The sequence below is a fragment of the Ranitomeya variabilis genome, chromosome 3 (assembly GCF_051348905.1).
Source record: "Ranitomeya variabilis isolate aRanVar5 chromosome 3, aRanVar5.hap1, whole genome shotgun sequence".
Lineage (NCBI taxonomy): Eukaryota > Metazoa > Chordata > Amphibia > Anura > Dendrobatidae > Ranitomeya > Ranitomeya variabilis.
Window position 1 is genome coordinate 366,089,530 of NC_135234.1, and position 23,805 is coordinate 366,113,334.

The window sequence follows — 23,805 nt, forward strand, 5'->3', positions numbered from 1 at the left end:
TTTCGGCGCGCATCAGCTGCCATTGTTCTTGGTGAGTCCTTTTTAAATGCTGATGAGAAAGATGATGCAAACCAAAGATCATTTCTCCCCCCTGCAGGAGTATTTTACTCATTCATCACCCTGAAAGGTGAGCAAGTATTCTTAAGAATACATAAAGCACCCTACAAGACGACCCCCATTCCCGATGTAGGCTCGGCTGACATAAGCATGAACGTTTATGAAGAAGCCAAATGAGCTTCATGTCAACACCATTTTCATGTGTATGTTAACCCAGAAAAAAAACTATAGTGAAATTTTGCTACTATGTTTTTAAAGTAGGGAAATTTTCTGCTCTAGAAGAACGTGTGAAAGTTCTGTTCTTGTTCAGATAACAGGAGCGGATGAGAAATGGGTTTAATGTTCACATATCGATTAGAAAATGAAAGCTGTCAGTAGGTTTTTACTTCCCAAACTAATGTCATCTATAAAGTCGCTGCAAGGTTGATTAAATCAATACCTTTGTTTTAGAAATCATTATTTACGTTCTTGAGAAATCCATTTCACCATCATATGCAAATGAGCTGCTAGTGCAGCAGGAGTGGCACTGCACTTCCAGCTAGGAGGTCCTCTCCTTGCCTGTCTGCTGCCAGGTCTCGCACACTAGCCATTATTCCCTGGGGCAGTGGATACGCAAATTGATAGTCTGGCTCTCACAACGTCATCAGGACCTTACTCCACCCCAGGGAATGACTGCACATGTGCAATATCTAGGGCGGGGGGGGGGGGGGAGATTAGAATGACCTGTCAGTCACAGACAGAAGACAAGTGGAGAAATAGGGAGAGAAGCTGGAAAGCACTTGCGGCTCATTGAATAAAAATTTGCTGATGGATTTTTAAAATACAGAAACATGAATTTCCAAAACAAAGGTATGGATTTTATCAAGATTACAGCGATTTTCCACAGATGACATTAGTTTGGCGTGTAAAAACCTCCCTTTCAGTAAAGAGAATCCTTGGTAGACTCCACTCCAGTGTGTGTCAACTCCAGTCCTCAAGATCCCCAACAGGCCAGGTTTTCAGGATTTCCTTAGTATGGCACAGGTGATATTATTATCAGTGCCTCACAGATTGCACTTCAGAATATCTTCAAAACATGACCTTTTAGGGGTTTGCTGAGTGATTTTACCACTTTCCTGGTCTCCTGCCTGTCCATGGAACCAAATCATACACTCGTTATGGACAAACATCAGCGAAAAGTAGTGAAGAACCTACAAGAGCTGAAGTGGCAAGATAAGTACAGTATATAATAAAATATATTTAGGCTTAATATTTCAAGGGCACATCATTCCCAAGAATAAAGGGTATACAGTGCAGCTGGTGTCACGCTGAGCCCTCTTGACTGGTTTTCCTTGGCCACCAGTTAGCGCGGGTAACTGCAGCATGGATTTATTACAGTGAGGTGGCTGCAGTTCCCGGCGTAGCTTGGTGACTGGAAGTGATAACTGTCAGGAAAATAATTAGCTGGTGATGCAAAGCTGCGTTCACTTTTCTCTCAGAAACAGTAGTTGGGCCCCGCCGATCATAAAGTAGTGGCATACCTTAGTCATATGCCATTACCATAGGATAACCTATATATTATCCATTGAACTGTATTTTGATACCCTGGAATACACCTTTGAGGCTGGGTGTTTACATGGCTGACAAAATTGGCAATCATGGTCAGTTTTGATGCACAGTTTTTGACTGCATGGCATGCTACCAGCCTGAGTGTTGGGGGATGGGAAAGTATTTCCTCTACATATTCACAGCTGGTGTTGCTAACATTGGCTATCAATGGAGTGCAAACAAGCCACAACTTCTGAGTCCTTCAACTGTTCAACATTGAAAGCATAATGCAAGACCAAGTCAGCTTATGAACATTGGAAAGGTATATCTTTACACAACCTTTTAACACATAGGGCCTGTATATGATGTGCTATCTATATAATCCATAATATGTGAGACTTATGGTAATTTAAAAAAAAAAAAAATTAGCTCTGACGTGCCAATTTTTCACCTGCCAAATTTGTCATGAGAGTTTGTACATCTGGTTGATGAATCTGGCACAAATCTCACAGAGCGAAATATTGGTGAAGAACGTACGGGGTCTTATGTGAGTTTCAGATATTAACAATTTTCAAGATGTCCGTGCTTGTTTCTTATACTGGATATGTCATATATAATATCATCTTCTATGACATAAATTTATCTTGTATAAAAAATTTGGCACTCCGGATAATGATGCAAAAATAATTTATTTTATGCAGTAACAACTCTGTTGCAAAAAATTGACATTTCGGCCACAAACAGTCTTCTTCAGAACTACAAAAGAATATATCACAATAAGTATACATTAAAGCATACAGAGCCGTATAAATGTCAAACAGTAGTCTCTCATAGCAACAAAAACAGAAAAACAAAAAACCCTTAATTTTTGGGTTTGTGTTTTTTGTTGCTATGAGAGACTACCATTTATGACATCTCTACAGATCTGTATGCTTTAATGTATACTTATTGTGATATATATATATATATATATATATATATATATATATATATATATATATACACATATATGTATGTGTGTGTGTATATATATATATATATATATATATATATATATATATATATATATATATATATATATATATATATATATATATATATTTATGTACTTTTGTCGTTCTGAAGAAGGCTGTTTGCGGCCGAAACGTTAATTTTTTTGCAACAAAGTTGTTACTACATGAAAAATTATTTTTGCATCATTATCTAGAGTGCCAAATTTCTTACATCTGGGAGTGGATACCTATCTGAGCACCCATAATACGTGGGTGTGCTGCATATGCTTCATTCATAAATTTATCTTGCTCTAATTTACTACAATGTATCAGTATAGCTAAGGCTGGTTTCACATTTGCGGATGGAGGTGCTGAGGAGGGCTGCGTACGTCCTCTGTGAAGCTCCGCCCACTGTCGCACCTCCTGCAGTCAGCTTTGCCTACGTCGACGTGCGTACCCTATCTTTACCATTAGGTACGCAGGTCATGCCGATGTATGCGAATGCGTCCGCATGTGTTGTTTTGATGGTGTGGCGTCCGCACCAAAATGCAACTCTTTGCGTTCGGCGCAAGTTGCCGCACCGTCAAAACGACGCATGCGGAGGCATTCGCATACATTGACATGACCTGCGTACCTAATGGTAAAGATAGGGTACGCACGCTGACGTAGGCAAAGCTGACCGCAGGAGGTGCGGCAGTGGGCAGAGCTTCACAGAGGACGTGCGCAGCCCTCCGCAGCACCTCCATCCGCAAATCTGAAACCAGCCTAACATGGCGTACACAGGGACATGCCTTTGCATCAGTTTGCATGTGTCTGCATACACATGCGTCGTTTCTCAGTGTGCAGCGGGGTCCGGCGAATGCAACATGTTGCATTTTAGGAAGCGTCAAAAAGCTGTCAAATATGCGCAGACATGCGGATGAGTGCGTTAAAAAAGCGCATTACTGTCTATGGGAACGCATGCATAATCATGTCCTTGTGTACGCATGCATTCGATGTGCTTGTGTATTTCGGACTGCGCATGTCCAGGACACCGCCATTGAGACACGCCCTGCTGGAAATATTGAACACATGCACATAAAAAGCGCAAACGCGTGATTTAAAGTGCTGCGTAAGCATACGTCTGCGCACATATACGCAAATGTGAACTTACCCTTACAGTGTTTTAATTTGCAGTCTAGGCTGTTAAGCTCACAGATGATTGCTTTATACTGCATACAAAGAATGTTTCTGTTCACTGACAGACACAGAGATCGGGAAAATTGTGAGAGAACAACTTACAGATGGTCGGAATAAACATGAAAGAGTATTACCATCTGGGACACTTATGTGATATCAAAACTATATGTCATAAGTGTCTAAAAGGTGCAGGTTCTACTTTCAAGACTTTCACCCTTTCAGAAATTGGAGATCCCAGTCTTCAATAGTTGTGGTTGGGGTCTGCACAGAACAGTATCATGTGCCCCTCTAACTATTAAGTAAATGTAGACCACAATATGTTCCATGAACACCCCATAAGGCTAGCCAATCAGCCTGTTTCCACACTTCTTTTGGGAGATCACTTTGGTTCTGTACTGTCAACCATCCTGAGGTTTGTAGAGCATGGTGGAATACATGAGACTTTGTAGAGAGGAGTTTCATCAATTGAGATGAGGGTAGATACATGAAATGTTAGACTGAATATGGGAAATATGATTCATTTAAGAACATTCAGGAGTGGCATTGCCTCCCATGAATACGTCCTCCAGCCATGGACATATGTGGACATGTAGTTAGTGATCACTTTAAAGGACGGAAGGAGGAGAGGGAAAGTGTGCAATACCAATTTAAGTGCAAATCACCTGGACAACAAGGCAAAAATTAAGACACAGCTAATAGAGCAGAGACCTAAACTATTATAAGCTTTTCGTGTCCTGGTTTCTTAATATACCGGACCTCAAATAGCTATGTGATAACTGTGATGTAATGTGTTTTAACTTTGCAAAGTCTTATGCGGGAGGTTGTACTGCAGCACTTTGTGCCGGCAGCAGGTGCTTAACACACCTCATCTTGCAGATATTTAATACTATAAGCAATGCCCCTGTGGGAGAATACCTCTTTATACCATTTGGAGATTGTACAAAGCAATAATAAAGCCATATGCATGAGTAGTGTCAATGGGGAGGGTCTGCAGAATATAACGGTAAGCATGTCTGAGTACTCAAATTTTGAGTAGCGTTAGGATTTAAGGATATCACTTAGGCCGGTTTCACACGTCAGTGGCTCCGGTACGTGAGGTGACAGTTTCCTCACGTACCGGAGACACTGACACACGTAGACACATAAAAATCAATGCATCTGTTCAGATGTCATTGATTTTTTGCGGACCGTGTCTCCGTGTGCCAAACACGGAGACATGTCAGTGTTCGTGGGAGCGCACGTTTTACACGGACCCAATAGAGTCAATGGGTCCGCGTAAAACACGGACCTCACACGGACATTCTCCGTCTGGGGTCCGTGTGCGTGCAGAAGACAGCGCTACAGTAAGCGCTGTCCCCCCCACATGGTGCTGAAGCCGCGATTCATATCTTCCCTGTAGCAGCGTTTGCTATAGAGAAAATATGAAGAATAGTGTTAAAAATAAAGATCCATGTGTCCGCCGCCCCCCCACCCCCTGTGCGCCCCCCCGCTGGTCAGAAAATACTTACCAGCTCCCTCGCTCCTTCCTGGTCTGGCTGCGCCTCCTACTGTATGCGGTCACGTGGGGCCGATCATTTACAATCATGAATAGTCGGCTCCGCCCCTATGGGAGGTGGAGCCACATATTCATGACTGTAAATGATCGGGCCCACGTGACCGCATGCAGGAGAAGCCGCGGCCAGACCAGGAAGGAGCGACAGCCGACGGGGGACCCGGGTAAGTATTTTCTGACCAGCGGGGGGACGCACAGGGGGTGGGGGGGCGGCGGACACATAGATCTTTATTTTAAGCACTATTCTTCATATTTTCTCTACAGCAAACGTTGCTGCAGGGATGATATGAATCGCAGCTTCAGCACCATGCAGAGTGGGTACCACACGCTCCGTGTGGTACCCACTCGCCATACGGGCGGCACACGTGTGCCGCAGGTATGGCCTCCGTGAGTTCCCAGGCACACGGACACGGATAACTCCGGTACCGATTTATTCCGGTACCGGAATTATCTGGACGTGTGGGACAGCCCTTAAGGAGAATATTAACATGATGGGTCAATTTGCCACTAAAGCAATAGTACAAAGGATTTTCTTTCATTTTTATCACAATGCCTGCCTTGTGACAGGTTATACAAGGTAAAAAAAAATGACCATGGTTGAGAACTTTTTATTGCTAACTGTATGAGTTACAAAAGAAAAAAACTGAAGGTAATTTTGCATAGAACAGAAGTTATGCCTAACAGCATTTTTTATGGTGTATGAAAATCAGTAAAAAGGTTACAATGTAACGCAAATAATTCACTATAGGAAGAATTTAGCACTCAAAAAGTTTTAATTTATGACAGCTGTCTTGTGATAAAATGATCATCAATGCTGGGAGGGAAGCAAGGGGAAGAAAAGCAAAACTGGACGTGATTCTAATAGTTAATAAAAATATAGTCACATGATGATTTTTATGTTTGTTTTTGTATAAAACAAAAACCTCTCTCATTTGTGTCCCACCATAGAGATTTGGTCACAGTACCCAATATGCACTGGTACCCAGAAACCCCCCCCCCCCCCCCCCCAAAAAAAAAAAAAAAAAAAAAAAATTCTGAAAATGCAATTAAAATAAAGTCTTCCTGGCACAAAAACAATCTGGCAGTCTCTATAATTATTTCCCAACTCCCTCTGTTACCTTTATTTTCCATTTTAGCTCCCCCTTCATCCCCTGCAGGAATCCTTGTTATTGCTTCTTGCCAGCTATCTATACCTCTAGATTACATTTCCCAGTAGACAGTGTACCCTGGCTCCTCTTCTATGCTGTATCTACCCCACTACTCCCCACCCTCAGTGCCTGCCCACCCCACCTACAAAGCACCATCTTGAGACTCCTATACAGCCTCAAGATGAATAAATCGCTGACCTTGCAGTTTCCCACTCCTATCATTCCTTCAATTACTTTAAACTGTGCAGAGACTTTCCTGCAGTCAGCAATGTTACAGGTTTAGTGTACTGCAAGGGAGCAATAAAGTCATTGCTCGAATGCCTAGCACCATCCCCTCAGGACAAAGTTACTAGTTGATAAGATTATCATCATTCCCTGTGGAGCCTACACTACCTCTATGCTCTCCCTGCTCACCCTCCCTTCCTGTACACATCCCCAACAAGCTGTTGATAGCAGGCCATGCCCCCATATCATCACAGCTCAGAGCTCCAAGTTGAGCCCTGCCTCCTGCTTGCTGAGCTTGTCTGTCAGTCCGTTTAATGCACATACAGGGGGAGTGTATCGGGAAGTAAGGACCACATGCCACAGCTCAGGAACATAACTTGATTGCCAATGTGCATACGCACTGGCTCCCATCGCCTCTCCTGAAGACCGTGGGAACTGTTGGGCTTTTAGCCTTCCTGAGAAGTTCAGCCACAGGCTAAATATCGTAAGAGTGCTGCGATACAGTAGTATTGCAATGTATAGTAAAAGTGGGCGAAAGGTGGCAGGTTCAAGTAGCCTGTGGGGCTAATTCGAATCATCACCCTTTTCGACCATTAAAAATGCAGACATTAAAAAAATTGTAAAAATAAAGAAATTTGGTATGGCCATGTCCCCAAAAAAGTTCATAGTATCAATATAACTTTTTTTTTTAACCCATACGTTAGTCAAAAGTAAACAAATCAAAACGTCATTTTCAGTTGCTGCACTGTCCTCCCAACCACCCAAAAATGCAATAAAAAGCTGTGTCATATGTACCCCAACTTGGTATCAATAAAAACGTCAACACGGGGGACAAAAAAAGCCTTCACTCAGCTTTAGGGATGTAGAAAATAAAAGTTACCAGTTTAGGAAAATGTTGACACGAACAAAAAAAATTTTTTTCTACAAATTTCAGAATTTTTTTTCACTGCACAAATAGACAAAAATTGGACAATTTTTTTTGCCATTATTGCATTGACCTAGAGAATCATGCTGCCAGGTCACTTTTACCAGAAAATAGATGCTGTCAAAACAATTGGTATAATTTTTTTTAAAAATCGCAATTTTAGCTCACTTAAGTTTTTTCGCCAATTTCATGTATGTTAAATGCTAAAATGAATGGTGTCATGCAAAGCTACAGCTCGTCCCACAAAAAAACAAGCACTCACATGGCTGTGTCGACGGAAAAATTGAGCTATACAGGTCCTTCTCAAAAAATTAGCATATAGTGTTAAATTTCATTATTTGCCATAATGTAATGATTACAATTAAATTTTCATATATTATAGATTCATTATCCACCAACTGAAATTTGTCAGGTCTTTTATTGTTTTAATACTGATGATTTTGGCATACAACTCCTGATAACCCAAAAAACCTGTCTCAATAAATTAGCATATCAAGAAAAGGTTCTCTAAACGACCTATTACCCTAATCTTCTGAATCAACTAATTAACTCTAAACACATGCAAAAGATACCTGAGGCTTTTAAAAACTCCCTGCCTGGTTCATTACTCAAAACCCCCATCATGGGTAAGACTAGCGACCTGACAGATGTCAAGAAGGCCATCATTGACACCCTCAAGCAAGAGGGTAAGACCCAGAAAGAAATTTCTCAACAAATAGGCTGTTCCCAGAGTGCTGTATCAAGGCACCTCAATGGTAAGTCTGTTGGAAGGAAACAATGTGGCAGAAAACGCTGTACAACGAGAAGAGGTGACCGGACCCTGAGGAAGATTGTGGAGAAGGACCGATTCCAGACCTTGGGGAACCTGAGGAAGCAGTGGACTGAGTCTGGTGTGGAAACATCCAGAGCCACCGTGCACAGGCGTGTGCAGGAAATGGGCTACAGGTGCCGCATTCCCCAGGTAAAGCCACTTTTGAACCATAAACAGCGGCAGAAGCGCCTGACCTGGGCTACAGAGAAGCAGCACTGGACTGTTGCTAAGTGGTCCCAAGTACTTTTTTCTGATGAAAGCAAATTTTGCATGTCATTCGGAAATCAAGGTGCCAGAGTCTGGAGGAAGACTGGGGAGAAGGAAATGCCAAAATGCCTGAAGTCCAGTGTCAAGTACCCACAGTCAGTGATGGTGTGGGGTGCCATGTCAGCTGCTGGTGTTGGTCCACTGTGTTTCATCAAGGGCAGGGTCAATGCAGCTAGCTATCAGGAGATTTTGGAGCACTTCATGCTTCCATCGGCTGAAATGCTTTATGGAGATGAAGATTTCATTTTTCAGCACGACCTGGCACCTGCTCACAGTGCCAAAACCACTGGTAAATGGTTTACTGACCATGGTATTACTGTGCTCAATTGGCCTGCCAACTCTCCTGACCTGAACCCCATAGAGAATCTGTGGGATATTGTGAAGAGAAAGTTGAGAGACGCAAGACCCAACACTCTGGATGAGCTTAAGGCCGCTATTGAAGCATCCTGGGCCTCCATAACATCTCATCAGTGTCACAGGCTGATTGCCTCCATGCCACGCCGTATTGAAGCAGTCATTTCTGCCAAAGGATTCCCGACCAAGTATTGAGTGCATAACTGAACATTTTTATTTGTTGTTTTTTTTGTTTGTTATTAAAAAACACTTTTATTTGATTGGCCGGGTGAAATATGCTAATTTATTGAGACAGGTTTTTTGGGTTATCAGGAGTTGTATGCCAAAATCATCAGTATTAAAACAATAAAAGACCTGACAAATTTCAGTTGGTGGATAATGAATCTATAATATATGAAAGTTTAATTGTAATCATTACATTATGGTAAATAATGAAATTTAACACTATATGCTAATTTTTTGAGAAGGACCTGTATGTGTAGTAGACACACACATGGATGGAGGTAAAGATGAAAATTGTTGAGTCCTTTAAGGGGCCGCCAGGTCTAAAAAGAAAACTTTGCAGTGACTGCAGGCTTTTCCTTTTAAGATATTGATTTGGCTCTTATCCTAAAGCCCCCGTCTCACTAAGCGAGATCGCTAGCGAGATCGCTGCTGAGTCACAAGTTTCGTGACGCAACAGCGACCTCAGTAGCGATCTCGCTATGTGTGACACGTAGCAGCGACCAGGCCCCTGCTGTGAGATCGCTGGTCGTGTCGGAATGGCCTGGACCTTTTTCTGATCGTTGAGGTCCCGCTGGGTAGCACACATCGCTGTGTTTGACACCTTACCAACGACCTCGTTGACGACTCAGACACTGAATCGTCATAATAGCTCCCATGTGACATCGTTGCACAGGTCGCTACAGGTCGCTGGTGAGATGTCAAACAGTGAGATCGCAGCTGCGATCGTTAGTAAGATCTCACTGTTTGACATCTCACCAGCGACCACATAGCGACGCAGCAACGATCCCTGACAGGTCGTATCGTTGTCGGGATCGCTTTAGCGTCGCTAAGTGAGACGGGGCCTTAAGTCATATTGCAAGACTCGTTAAAGGGTTGATTGTGACTTGTAGGATCGCTACTTCCAATAGGAGGCGCTATAGAGTTCAAGTCCTCTTTTTCTCTGAAGAGGCAATTTTCTTTTTAAGTTGGACAACCTTTTAAAGGGTTAAATTAAATGACCTTTATCTCTTGCTAGTAGTGCTAGCTCAGTGCATATCTGTATCCATTAAGTTCTATGAGGGCTGGATGAATGCTTATGTAGGAGCTCACCCATGTGGAGGCTCCAGGCAAAACTAATGTAATTGTTTAGTGTGCAGTGGTGTATAGGTGCATCTCAGAGCAGTAGTAGAAGGAAACCGAAAGGATGTTCAATTTGTGAATTCAACACATTTAGTTAAAGGGAATGCATCATGTCATTAATGCTAGTTTTATTAGTTAGATTTAAAGAAGCTGCAGCCTTTACGATTCACCAAGATCATCAAGAAGACAGAATATTGATGGTGCCGCTTTGGGATGGGAGTATCCATTGTTTTTATTTACGGTAAATGGGGCCTTGAAGTGAGTAGGCTGGGATTGTCCAGCCGTGTACAACCTCTTTAAGCATAGAGATGATAAATATCATTTTTGGTATTTTTCTAGCTTTTAGTCTGTATTGTAGCTGCTTATTTTTGGTTTATAAAGCTGTCCCTGCGGGAGGCCGTATTGGAGACAAATCAATGGGAGTCAATTGACTGCGAAATCTAAAGATGCTTTCACATTGTGATTAGTGCACGCTAGATGGCCGCGTCGGGGCATACGTCCCAGCCACAGTCTACAATGTCCGAGTATCCCGCTCCAGTAGGCGTACACCCCCGAAAATGATGAACATCAGAGCGCCCCTTCGCTGTTCCGGATGGGAGCCCTGTAAACCGCCTCCTACCTGGCACCTCTTGTGATTTGAAGGCCCAACACAACATCATGTGCTAACATGCAGTGTTTCTGGCTAGCTCTGCAGGGGACTGCAGTCAGCCCCAATTACTTCACTAGTCGCTCCGCTCACATTACTAAAACATAATTCAGAGGTAAGTGCCATGAAATTAAGGGTTAATACTATGAATGAATTTACCTGTGTAGAGAGTCTTATTGACAAGTTAATTACTATATCATATGTTCAATGAACAGGCACAATGCTGTTGGCTATGAGTGCTCATTGTAGTACCAACATACTGATTGTGTCACTCTGTAAAAGCTTGATAGACCGCAACCAGAACAGTAAAAACAATCTAACATCAGTTTTCTGCAATAATTGCATTGTGAATAACAACATTCGTATATGTGTCATTTCTAGGTGTCAGAAAAAAAGGAAATGAGACTCTGTCAAATATATTGCAGAACATCTATATTTGTTTGGCAGTCTGATCTGGAGCATGCATTTGTTTACGGCTGCTTGTGGTTCTGGTCTGAGGGTCTGTATTGGTTGGGGGGTTCTGTATTTTGGGATGTGATGAAAGAGGTCCTGTTAGGGATTCAGTTGCGTCGGTGTTACTTTTAAAGGACAATGCATAAGGCTAAAAATGTTGCGCATGTGTAACACCCCAGGTAACTGGTTGTTACAGTGGCATTGCTTTCCTCATGGGGAGAGTGATGTCATGCTTGAAAGAGAGGAAGGATCCCTTTAACAGGTATTCAGCACATACAACACCATTCTGACTCCAGGCCAGAAGGGGGAGCTCTACACCCGACTTAAGGGGAGCTGCTCTCTCTGGTCAGGAAGAGGAGTCAGTTGCTAGGCAGTTGGAGAGAGACAGTTGGTATGAGGAGTGAGGAAGGAAAGCTGGGGCCGTGCAGACGAGTGATTCTGCAGCTCCTGGGAAGGAGAGCAGAGCAACTTGTAAAGAAACTGAAAGGAAGGAGCAAAGGCAAAGTGAAGAGCTGGAGAGAGAAGTTGTCACTGAAATTCCTCCACAATGAGCGCATATACCGGTAGCCGGAGGACCAAGGTTGTGGGGCTAACTTCATGCCCCACAGCAGAAACCGGCGGACAGCTAGATTTCAAGTTACCTGTCCTCCATTAACACCCAAGGACACAGTAACAGATAGAGCTCAGGTCGTGATAGAGATCCTGTAAAAAGGCTTGAGATACCTGTTGTACAGGTTTGTGTCCTACCTAAAGGGGGACAGAGATAAAACGTGAGGACCTTGTGTGAGGCCTAAGGCAGCAAGGCACTACAACAACACAGCGCTAGAAGGAAGGCTTCCAACTCCACCTGGTTAGGGGGATTCCTGAGACGCTTCCAAGCCAGCCGGACCACCACCAGCACCTGTGATCCGGTACCCTGGACTGTGGCTGCCTTGAACCAAGTATAGAGGTAAAGAGACTGCAACCCTGTGTCAGCTGTTTCTTACTACACCACCTATCACCATCTTCATCTATTACACCAGGAGTCCTGGGGACCCAGCTTCACCTGTGGGAAGCCATACCATCCCTGCTGCCATAACATCACCCCAGTGGACCCTTTTAAGCAGCGTCTGTCACCCCTGACCGAATACCACAGGTGGAGTCATAATAAACCCCTTTCAAGACCGTCCCTTTAACATGGGCGCCCAGGGCCATGGACCAGGTTGCCGCCGTTGTGATACATCCCATTAAGTACCAGACCCGGTACCGAGTACCCCACAGCCCTGGCGGAGTTTCACATGCACCAAGCGCACTGCTTTATATGGGCAATTTCAGAAATTCTGAATAACTTCTCAAAAATTGACAGATGGTATGTGGGTAGTAATATGCAAATGTGTATGTAATGTGCATATTGTATGTTTGAAATATACAGTACTGCACTGCTCATATATTTTTAGTGGCGTAACTTGCTACTTCCTGACTTGAGTAGCATTTCTGGTGAGGCGTACGCCACTGAGGAGATGCAACACATTAAGTGTTGTGTGCCTCTTACAGGGGTTGTCTACTACTCGGACCACCCCCTTCTCAATCTGAATGTTTGACCTCAGTAAAATAATATCACTTACACTCACCTCCGATGCCGTTCCAGCGGTGTTGGCACTGTCTCTCCCAGGGCCCACGCTACATTACGCAACTTCTGCAGCCAATCAGTGCTGGCTTCACTCTCCTCGCCTTTGTCAATAATAGAGGTATCAGGCGCACAACCATCAAAATATAAATGACACGATGAAACAGGGTGCTAACAAATGCATGGAAATAATATATAACAGTGTGCTAGGCTAGGTATAGTTACCATCTGCAGCATCAATAATAATCCGCCTACCCCATAGAAGGCTGGATCATGGGTAATGTAGCCCCCAAAGGAAAGGGGCTAAGTCTGTGGAAAGGCATGGCAGCACTAGTGCAGGAGCAAAAAAACTCCAATAATAGCAGGGCTGGAAGTGGAGCGGGGAAGAGTGTGGGAGAATCCCACGCGTATCGCTGCCTCCAAGCAGCTTCCTCAGGGAAAGTGAATCCCCTGTAAAGAGTGTCCGCTCTATATAGCGGCATTAATTACCAGATCAAATACCAGCCTTCTATGGGGTAGGCGGATTATTATTGATGCTGCACATGGTAACTATACCTAGCACATTGGTAGCCATTCTTTTATTTCCAATATTGGAATATATTATTGGGGATACTTTTCTGTGCTTTATCAGGGCTTCTATTTTGCCTGGGCATTACTGCATTACATACATGCGGTGGCAACTCATGTATTACAGATTTGGGGACGCCCTCATCTGGTTATAATATATTGGATTGTCTTTTTGGATACATATATATTGTGTCATTGTGGAGCGCCCCCACACCGCCACAGGGCCGAGGGGTACCCGGAGCCGGGCCTCTGTGTCTCAGTCCTGGGGTTGTCACGGTGGCTAGACCCGGTCCGTGGCCCTGTCCGTCAGTGGGGGACGTCCGGTGCAAATAAGTGATGTTATAACGGTGGTGTAGCGGTGCAGTTGTGGGGTGCAGGTCGCGGTAAATAACGAGGACACCAGGTTGCAGTCTCTTTACCTCTTTACTGGAGATCTCTCGGTCCTCAGTCCAGAATCCGGTTCACCAGGCTGCGCAAGTCCGGCCGGTCCAATGGCACTTCCAGAGTTCTCCTCACAGGTGGAAATCAGTGCCCTCCTTCTAGCGCTGTGTGTTGTAGTCCTTCCCTGCTGTGCTCACGGAAAGTACCCCACAACGGTTGCGTCTGTTTCTTAAGTTCCCTCACAACTCGATTAAATGATGTTCTTCTCGTCTTCCATCCCTCCCTGTTATTCAGGTTGGAACGGCACCCGTTTGTCAGGTAGGCCTGGAGTTCTTCCGGGACCCTAGAGACGCCCCTCTCCCGCAATTGCCCCCCAAGACTTCATAGGTGATATGTGTTAGACAGCCCGCCTTAAACTGACTGCCCTGCCGCTGTTTGGAGTATGGCTTGAAGCTGTATGCTATTCCACTCCCTCGGCGTTCCGGCCACCGGTAATGCGCCTCAGTAGGATGTTGCTCCGGTCCTACAGCATGACCCCTACTGGTATTCTCCTTTTGCTTGATCTCGTTTCTCACTCAGCACAATCTATCTCGCTTCTAGTCCTTTCTTGGGGCACCGCCGCTATGCTGAGCAGGCACGGTCCCGTTACGTTCTTTCCAATGCCAAGCCTCTGTCAGGATCCCACCCCTGACAGAGACCCTACTGTCTCTTCCTCCACAACACCCTCTGCCACAAGGTGTTGCTTCGTTCAATCCAGTCAGCTTTCTCCTCTAACTTCCTGCCTGACCCCCAGTTTACCCACTATGGTGGGGAGTGGCCTAATGAATAGCACCCTTAGCTCCCCCCGGAGGCCCAGCTGTGAAACATATTGGTGTCTGTGATACCTGGTCAGATGAACTCCTTCAGTGCCATCGAACGCACCATGGCTCCCCATAGTGGCGGAGCCACAGTACTGCAACGACCAGAACTCTGGGGCGCTGCAATTGCACTAATAGTAATTTTTCATGCATGGTAGTTATTGTCACATTGTATTTATAGCCATTACACGCATAGTTGCTATGTTCAGGTTTAGTATAGTGCATACAGGATTATCATTTTGACATCCTTATATGGGGAAGGGTGTTATGTTCCTATGGTTTTAATTGATTTTATATATATATTTTTTTTTGTGTGTCCGTGCTATTGGCATAATAAAGTTTTGCATCTTTATAATTATCTAGCAGGTGTGCACATCTTTATACATTGGCTGTCTCTCTTTGCTCTCCTCGCCTTTGGACAAGGTGGAGTGAAGCGGCTATTGATTGGTGACATGGATCACATGATGTAACTATGTCACGCAAGCATACGAGGGAACTGTCTTTCTTAATGGGGTTCTTGGTATGTATATTTATTAAATACTAGCTGTACTACCCGACTTCACCCGGGTTAATAACTGCTGTTGGCAAAATAGAATGTGTTTAACAAAAATTTATTATGCACACAAAAACCACAAAACAAATAGATAGAAATGTAATTATTAAAAGGCAAAAACTAAGCTAATAGAAGTATTTCACAACATACATTTCAACACCAGAGATATTCCACACAGATTTAACTAAATTGGCCAAGTAATGTGAAGTAATCTTCTACTACTTATTTGAAAGCCTTTTGATAAACTACATTCTTAGTTTTTCCTTCAGGTGCCAAGACGAACAGATTTTTGGCTGTTCCAACTCTTGAACAGGCCACATAAAGTTGACAATGAGAAAAGCATAGAGATTGTAAATCGATTCCAACTAATTTCAAGGACTGCCCCTGAGCCTTGTTGATGGACATAGCAAATGCCAGTTGAACAGGAAACTGCAGGCGTTTAAAATCAAAAGGCAAATCAGATGGATTGAGAGGAATTGTTGGAATGAAAACATCCTGTCAAAATGGTTGCCCCAATAACATGTGGAAACAGGTTCTTAATCAAGAGTCTTGTTCCATTACACAGCTTTGGTGGATCCAAATTTCTCAATAGCAGAATAGGTGCTCCAGGTTTTAGAAAGAGGTTGTGAGGAGGAAGTCCTTGTGGCTCCAAGGAATTGAGGAACTCAGTTGGATATGGCTCTTGAGGAAGCAGCTGCTGTTCTCATGTGTGTCAGCCTTGTTTCTCAGGCTTCACATTTTTCATTGGCCCGTAATGCAGCTTTTCTTTTCGCATCAGCTGACATTCGTGCCATGAAATTCCTTTTCTTATGAGGCATTATTGTGGTAAAAATAGTCTGAAACTGGCAGTTTCTATATCCTCTCACATAGAGGTAATGTGACTGACATCAGCCTTTCCACCAACACATCCTAACTGACATGCTATTACCTCACACAAGCTTTGTTATACTGAGAATGTCCTTTGTTGCCTATATTAACTAATCAGAGCTCAGATTAATTAACTGTAGCAAAATAGAAGCTGAGCTGTGATTGGCTGCTATTGGCAGCCTGATAAATCCCCAGGCAACAGGAAGCCCTCCCCCCTGGCAGTATACATTAGCTCACACATACACATAATAGACAGGTCATGTGACTGACAGCTGCCGTATTTCCTATTTGGTACATTTGTTGCTCTTGTAGTTTGTCTGCTTATTAATCAGATTTTTATTTTTGAAGGATAATACCAGACTTGTGTGTGTTTTAGGGTGAGTTTCATGTGTCAAGTTGTGTGTGTTGAGTTGCGTGTGGCGACATGCATGTAGCGACTTTTGTGAGATGAGTTTTGTGTGGCGACATGCGTGTAGCAACTTTTTGTGTGTCGAGTTGCATGTGACAGGTTAGTGTAGCAAGTGGTGTGCAGCAAGTTTTGCGCATGGCGAGTTTTGCGTGTGGCGAGTTTTATGTGTGGAGCGTTTTGAGCATGTGCAAGTTTTGTGCGAGCCAACTTTTGCATGTGTTGCAACTTTTGTGCATGTGGCAATTTTTCCATGAGGTGAGTTTTGCACATGTGGCGAGTTTTGCGTGAACCTAGTTTTGCATGTGGCGAATTTTGCGCATGGCGAGTTTTGAGTGGCGACTTTTGTGTTTCGACTTTTATGTGGCGAGGTTGGTGTATGTCTGGTGAAATGTGTGCTGAGGGTGGTATATGTGTTCAAGCACGTGGTGGTGTGTGGCGCATTTTGTGTGTGTGTTCATATCCCCGTGTGTGGTGAGTATCCCATGTCGGGGCCCCACCTTAGCAACTGTACGGTATATACTCTTTGGCGCCATCGCGCTCATTCTTTAAGTCCCTCTTGTTCACATCTGGCAGCAGTCAATTTGCCTCCAACACTTTTCCTTTCACTTTTCCCCATTATGTAGATAGGGGAAAAATTGGTGAATTGGAACACGCGGGGTTAAAATTTCGCCTCACAACATAGGCTATGACGCTCTCGGGGTCCAGACGTGTGACTGTGATTTGATTTTTTTTCTTGGAACTCAAGGAAAGGCTCTTGATTCCTAGTTTTTTGGTGCAACACAAGCGTTATATAGAGCTACTTGGATTAAGTGTACTGTAAGTTTTTTGGACAATACACATGACTTGTGAATAATGCTGTACAGCAGAAGCATCTGGATCACAAGGTCCATGCCACCCAAAAATGTATTGTAATCATGTACACAGACAGGTTTCATAACACTGGAACTTGCCCTGCATACAGAAATGTGGCTGCTTCTGTCAGCATGAATTGATGTTAACCACTTAATGACCAGAGGTATTTATTTTTGCATTTTCATCTTTTGCTCCCTTTCTTCCTAGAGACAACTTTTTTTTTTTTTTTTGGTCAAAATGGCCATGTGAAGGCTTGTTTTTTGCAGAACAAGTTGAACTTTTGAATGACACCATTGGTTTTAAAATATCGACTACTGGCAAACCGGAAAAAAAATTCCAAGTGTGGTGAAATTGGGAAAAAAAAAGTGCAATTCCGCAGGTTGTGTGTTTTTTTTTTTTTTTTACCTTGTTCACTAAATGCTAAAACTGACCTGCCATTAAGATTCTTCAGGTCATTACGAGTTCATAGACACCAAACATGTCTAAAAAAAAATCCAAACTTTGGTAAACGTAGCGTTTCCAGTTTTTGTGATCTCGGGTTGGATGAGGGCTTACTTTTTGCATGCCGAGCTGACATTTTTAATGATACCATTTTGGTGCAGATACGATCCTTTGATCGCCCGTTACTGCATTTCAATTCAGTGTGACGACAACCCAAAAAATGTAATTGTGGTGTTTTTACTTTTTTCACGCCGTTTAACGATCTGATATTTTTTTTTTTTTTTTTATATCGATCGGGTGATTCTGAACATGGCAATACCAAATATGTGTAATTTGATTTTTTTTACCCTTCGCCACAACAGCACCCACTAGAGAGAGAGGGGATCTGCCCATAGGAACAGGAAAACTACAGAAATAAAAGGGGGCGGTCGACCTCTCCTCCTCAATTGGTTTCCTGTTCCTATGGGAACCGAAGCATGGACACCTACGGAAGAAAAAAAAGCTGGGCCAATGCACGCCGTCTGTGTGGTTTCTGTGGGAAAGGCAGGGGCTGCGGTTCAGAAGCAGCGTCGGGGGAGCTCTATCTTCCAGCCTCCCTCCTCGTCTGGTAAGGTGAAGAGAAAAATGGGATACTGCGTGCTAGGATGTTGCACCCACCAGAGATGGACTCTCAGGCGCAGAGTACTCGATCCAGGCACTCCAGCAGAGGTTCCGCAGGCAGGAGTCGGAAAGGTGACATGGCAGATGCACCTAGGACTTGGACTGTACTTTGCCCTTCAGAACCGGTATTGTATAAGCTTCACTGGGTGAGTGTATAGGACTCTACCTATTAGGCTGACTTTTTCCTCTTGCTATATACCCCTTCTTTCAGACTAAGAAGAGACAGAAAACAAAACATAAAGAGTGTGCCATATGTACCCAGCGCCTCCCTGACTTCTACCCCAAAAGATTGTGTCGAGAATGTATTAGTAAAACAATGCAGGAGGAGGCGGCAGTGTCATCAGTAGACATCCGCATGATAAGGGAAGAGATGCAGGCCCTGAGCCAGGCCAGTATACCCTAGAGGCACAGAAGCAAGAGGAAGGACATGTCCCCCATCCTTAAGGGAGCCTTCGACGCCTCACATTCATCTTCATCATCTCGTTCATCAGACATAGAAGGACGCTCATGCTTCCCTATAGACCGTATCGACAATCTAGTTGTCATGATCCTTTCCAGGGTTTAATCCTTTCTGCCCTTTTTCCTTTTTCAAATGTTAACTTTGCTCTGCCTCATTCTGGGTTCAGGTGTGCTATTTAGCTCCGATGCATCCTGCTGGCGGTGTCAGCTATAATTCTGCCTTCGGCGTGTGAACCTGACTCTGGTAGCTCTTGATCTGTCCTGCTGTGATCCACGACTTGCCCCGTGTCTGTTGATTCCCTCTGTCTGCCCTTTTCCCAGTGTTTCCGTTTGTTGGCTTGATTCTCTGGTTTTTGACTTGGCTCGTATTCGGACTCTCTTCTGCCTTCTGTCTTTGTCTTATCCGCTTCTGGCCGTTGCTGAACCCCCTTGCTTGTTCCTGAACACGTACACTGCTGCTACTATGGGTACTTCTGCTTCTAACTTTTTTTGACTGGGCTGGTCTGACCACTCTCTCGCCACTTGGTGGCATCTGTGCTGCTGCTCTGTGTGTGCATTCTTACTTCCCTCTCAAGCGCCCCCTGGTGGAAGTTGCACTATACTGCACAGCAGCAGCATGACATTATCTCAGATTTAGCAGGTAATACAGGAATCTCATGCTGGGTAATTCCTCTCTCCCATAACCTCTGGTCCATATGAAACGCCTGGGTCATGGCCTCCTCCAAGGAACTGGGTGGTGTATGAAGGGCCAGCGCGTCCTTGAGATGATCAGAAAGTCCTCTCTCAAACAGGCATCTCCGAGCAGAGTCACCCCAAGACACCTCAACAGACCAGCGCCTAAACTCAGAACAATACTGTTCAGCAGTGAGTTCATTCTGGGAGAGACCCATGATCATGTCCTCTGCTACCCTGACCTGGTCTGGTTCGTCATAAATCAGTCCCAAAGCCTCACAGAATTTGTCCACACACGTTCAGGGGCAGAAGCAGGTAAAGAGAAAGCCCACGACTGAGGTCCCTCCCGCAGTAAGGAAATGATTATCCCCACCCGCTGACTGTCATCTCCAGAAGATTGAGATCTAAAAGAAAAAAATAGCTTGGAACTCTCCTTAAAAGTATGGAATCTCTCCCTCTCCCTGGAGAAGGCATCTGGGAGCTTGGCTGTAGGTTCAGGTGAGTGCAATGAGACATCAACAGTGTTAGAGTGCTTACAGTCAGTCTGCAATGATTATACTGTGTCAGAAAGCTCCCTTTGCAGGTGGTTATGAGATGAGGCCAAGGCCCTCTGCTCCACAAACAGGTCTTGTATCAACACTGTCAAACTGTGCATTTGATCTGCCAAGGTATGGAGAGGATCCAAAGCAAACAGAGCAGAGAGAAAAAATGCAGAAATCCCTTTAAAAGTATTAGTCAGCTATAATGTCATGCTGCTGCAGTGCAGTATAGCGCAACCTTCACCAGGGGGAGCTTGAGAGGGAAGTAAGACTGCAGCAGCACAGACATCACCAAGTGGCGAGAGAGTGGTCAGATAAAAGTTAAAAAAAAGTTAGAAGCAGAAGTACCGATAGTAGCAGCAGTATACGTAATAATCTTTATTTTCATAATCTTTATTTTTATATAGCGCTAACATATTCCGCAGCACTTTACAGTTTGCACACATTATCATCACTGTCCCCGATGAGGCTCACAATCTAAATTCCCTATCAGTATGTCTTTGGAATGTGGGAGGAAACCGGAGTACCCGGAGGAAACCCACGCAAACACGGAGAGAACATACAAACTCTTTGCAGATGGTGTCCTTGGTGGGATTAGAACCCGGACTCCAGCGCTGCAAGGCTGCTGTGCTAACCACTGCGCCACCGTGCGTGGTCAGGAACAAGCCAGGGGGTTCAGCAACGGTCAGAAGTGGATAAGACAGACAGAAGGCAGAAGCGAGTCCGAATAAGAGGCAAGTTAAAAACCAGAGAATCAAGCCAACAAACAGGGAAACACTGGAAAAAGGGCAGACAGAGGGAGTCAACAGACACAGGGCAAGTCAGGGATCATAGCAGGACAGATCAAGAGCTACCAGAGTCAGGTTCACATGCTGAAGGCAGAACTATAGCTGACACCGCCAGCAGGATGCATCGGAGCTAAATAGCACACCTGAACCCAGAATGAGGCAGAGCAAAGTTAACGCTTGATATGATCCGCCCAGAAAAAGGGCAGACAGAATTAAACCCTGGAATGGATCATGACACTAGTTAGATTTGTTAGGAATACTATAAGGTGCAGATACCAAGGAGGCCCAAACACCGCAAGAAATAATGTTTGCAGGACTAGCAGAAAGGAAAATAAGAGCCTTTCCTGTAATCCCAGCAGTAAAAACCCTAATCAAGAGAGAATGGGACAAACAGAATCAGCGGGGCTTCCTTCCCTCAGCATCTAAAAGGAAGTATCCGTTTAGTGATGAGGAGCTACTGAGCTGGTCTAAGGTCCCTAAGGTAGACCCAGCTGTAGCCTCTACTTCCAGTCAGTTCTACCAGTAGAAGATGCGGGTATGTTGGCAGATCCACTCGATCGCAAAGCAGAATCTTCACTTAAAAAGTCGTGGGCAGCCCCTACAGGACGGTTTAAACCAGCCATAGCCAGTACATGTACGGCTAGGTCCATGCTGGTATGGATTGATCAGCTGGAGCAGCAGGTTCAACAGAAAGTGCCCAGGGACAAATTGCTATCAGAGGGGCTGCAGCATTTATGGCCGATGCTTTGGCTGACTCTTTATGCCTGGCAGCTAGGTCGGCGGGCCTGATTAATAATGCAAGAAGCGCTCTCTGGCTCAAAAGCTGGAAGGGGGACACGCAGTCTAAATCAAAACTCTGGGCTATCCCGTGTCAGGGTGAGTTTCTCTTTGGAAGTGTCCTAGATGAAATTCTCACCAAGGCAAAAGAAAGAGGTTTTCCTAATCCATCTCTTCCATTCTATAGGAGAACATTTAGGAGACGTCCATTTAATAGGAGGGGGACGTCAGAAAGACAAAGCCGTTGGACTACAAGTCAAGACAAACAAATAGGTGCCATATTTAAAGGATCTTCCTTACGGAAAGGTGGCGGAGACAGATGATCCTCCAGTAGGAGGCAGACTAAAAATTTTTTCCCAAAAATGGGAAACAATAACAGCGAGTACCTGGATCTTTAACATAGTTAAAGAAGGACTGAGAATAGAATTCCATCAGATTCCCCAGGAATTATTTATAGTTATGTCTCTCAAGTCGCCATTACAACAGGCGGCTCTTGAGTCAGAAATTTGCAGCCTTTTCTCTAAGGGAGTTCTAATAAAGGTTCCGGAAGACCAGGAAGGAAGGGGATTTTATTCCCCTTTATTCCTGGTCTCTAAACCAGATGGCTCGTTTAGGACAATCATTAATTTAAGAAAATTGAACACATTTATCCGCAATCATGAATTTAAAATGGAATCAATTAAATCCACCATAATACTTCTGTTCCCTAGATGTATGATGGCTGGCCTAGATTTGAGAGATGCGTACGATCATTTACCCATACATGGTGAACATCAGAAGTACCTCAGAGTGGCGGTGTCCTTTGCGGGAGAGATCCACCACTTCCAGTTCATGGCGAGGCCCTTTGGTCTCTCTATGGCACCCTGAGTGTTCATAAAGGCAATGTTGGAGGTTATGGCTTTATGTCAGAAGGACACATTAATTATACCATATCTTAATGACTTCCTCATAGTAGGAAATTCGGCCACCCAATGTAAAGATCGTCTAGCTGATACAATTTCGTCCTTGCAGGGTTTAGGGTGGATCATCAATTTCGAAAAATCCAGGCTCGTACCAAAAACCCTCCAGTCTTTTTTGGGTCTTCACCTAGACTCAACGAGTCAGAGATGCCTACTTCCAGAGTTAAAAATTTTACGCATTAAAGAAAAAATGAGGGCAGCAATGGACATACCCCAGATGTCTCTAAGGGAGGCGATATCCCTATTTGGCTCCCTTTCATCTTGTATCCCAGCGGTCCAATGGGCCCAGTATCATACTCGCAAGCTGCAGCATCAGATCCTCCTTGAGGAGAGATGTTTGCAAAGTCACATTGGAGGAATAATAACTCTATCTGCGGAAGTATTATCCTCTCTGGTTTGGTGGTTAGATGATACCCATCTATCTAGCGGAGTCCCTTGGATGGTGAAACCTTCATGTATAACCACTACGGACGCTAGCCCTATGGGATGGGGGGTCCATATGGGAAACAATATCACACAGGGTCAGTGGAATATAAGGGAATTAAAGGGGTTGTCAAACCTAAAGTAATTAACCCCTTCACCCCCGGAGCTTTTTTCGTTTACGTTTTTCGCTCCCCTCCTTCCCAGAGCCATAACTTTTTTATTTTTCCAGCAATATGGCCATGTGAGGGCTTATTTTTTGTGGGACGAGATGTACTTTTGAACGATACCATTGGTTTTACCATGCCATGTAACAGAATACGGGAAAAAAATTCCAAGTGTGATGAAATTGCAAAAAAAAGTGCAATTTCACAGTTGTTTTTTGTTTGGCTTTTGTGCTAGGTTCACCAAATGCTAAAACCAGCCATTATGATTCTCCAGGTCATTACGAGTTTATAGACACCAAACATGTCTAGGTTCTCTTTTATCTAAGTGGTAAAAAAATTTTCTAAAATTTG

At 44.1% G+C, this 23,805-nt stretch overlaps 1 protein-coding gene across 2 annotated transcripts in view; it reads left to right on the top strand.

Annotated features, from left to right (window-relative positions):
- Window positions 1-889: 889 nt before the first annotated feature.
- Window positions 890-23,805, top strand: part of RLF (RLF zinc finger) — a 72,539-nt gene continuing 49,623 nt past the window's right edge. Inside the window, exon 1 of one of the 2 annotated variants that reach the window (XM_077295929.1) lies at window positions 890-906. Coding sequence is in view for 1 of the 2 variants with exons in the window: in XM_077295927.1 (XP_077152042.1) it covers window positions 12,078-12,167 (90 nt within the window). In the remaining variant the exon portion in view is untranslated. Of the gene's footprint in view, window positions 907-11,975; window positions 12,168-23,805 lie in introns of those variants that run through there. The other variant, XM_077295927.1, reaches the window with a different exon arrangement.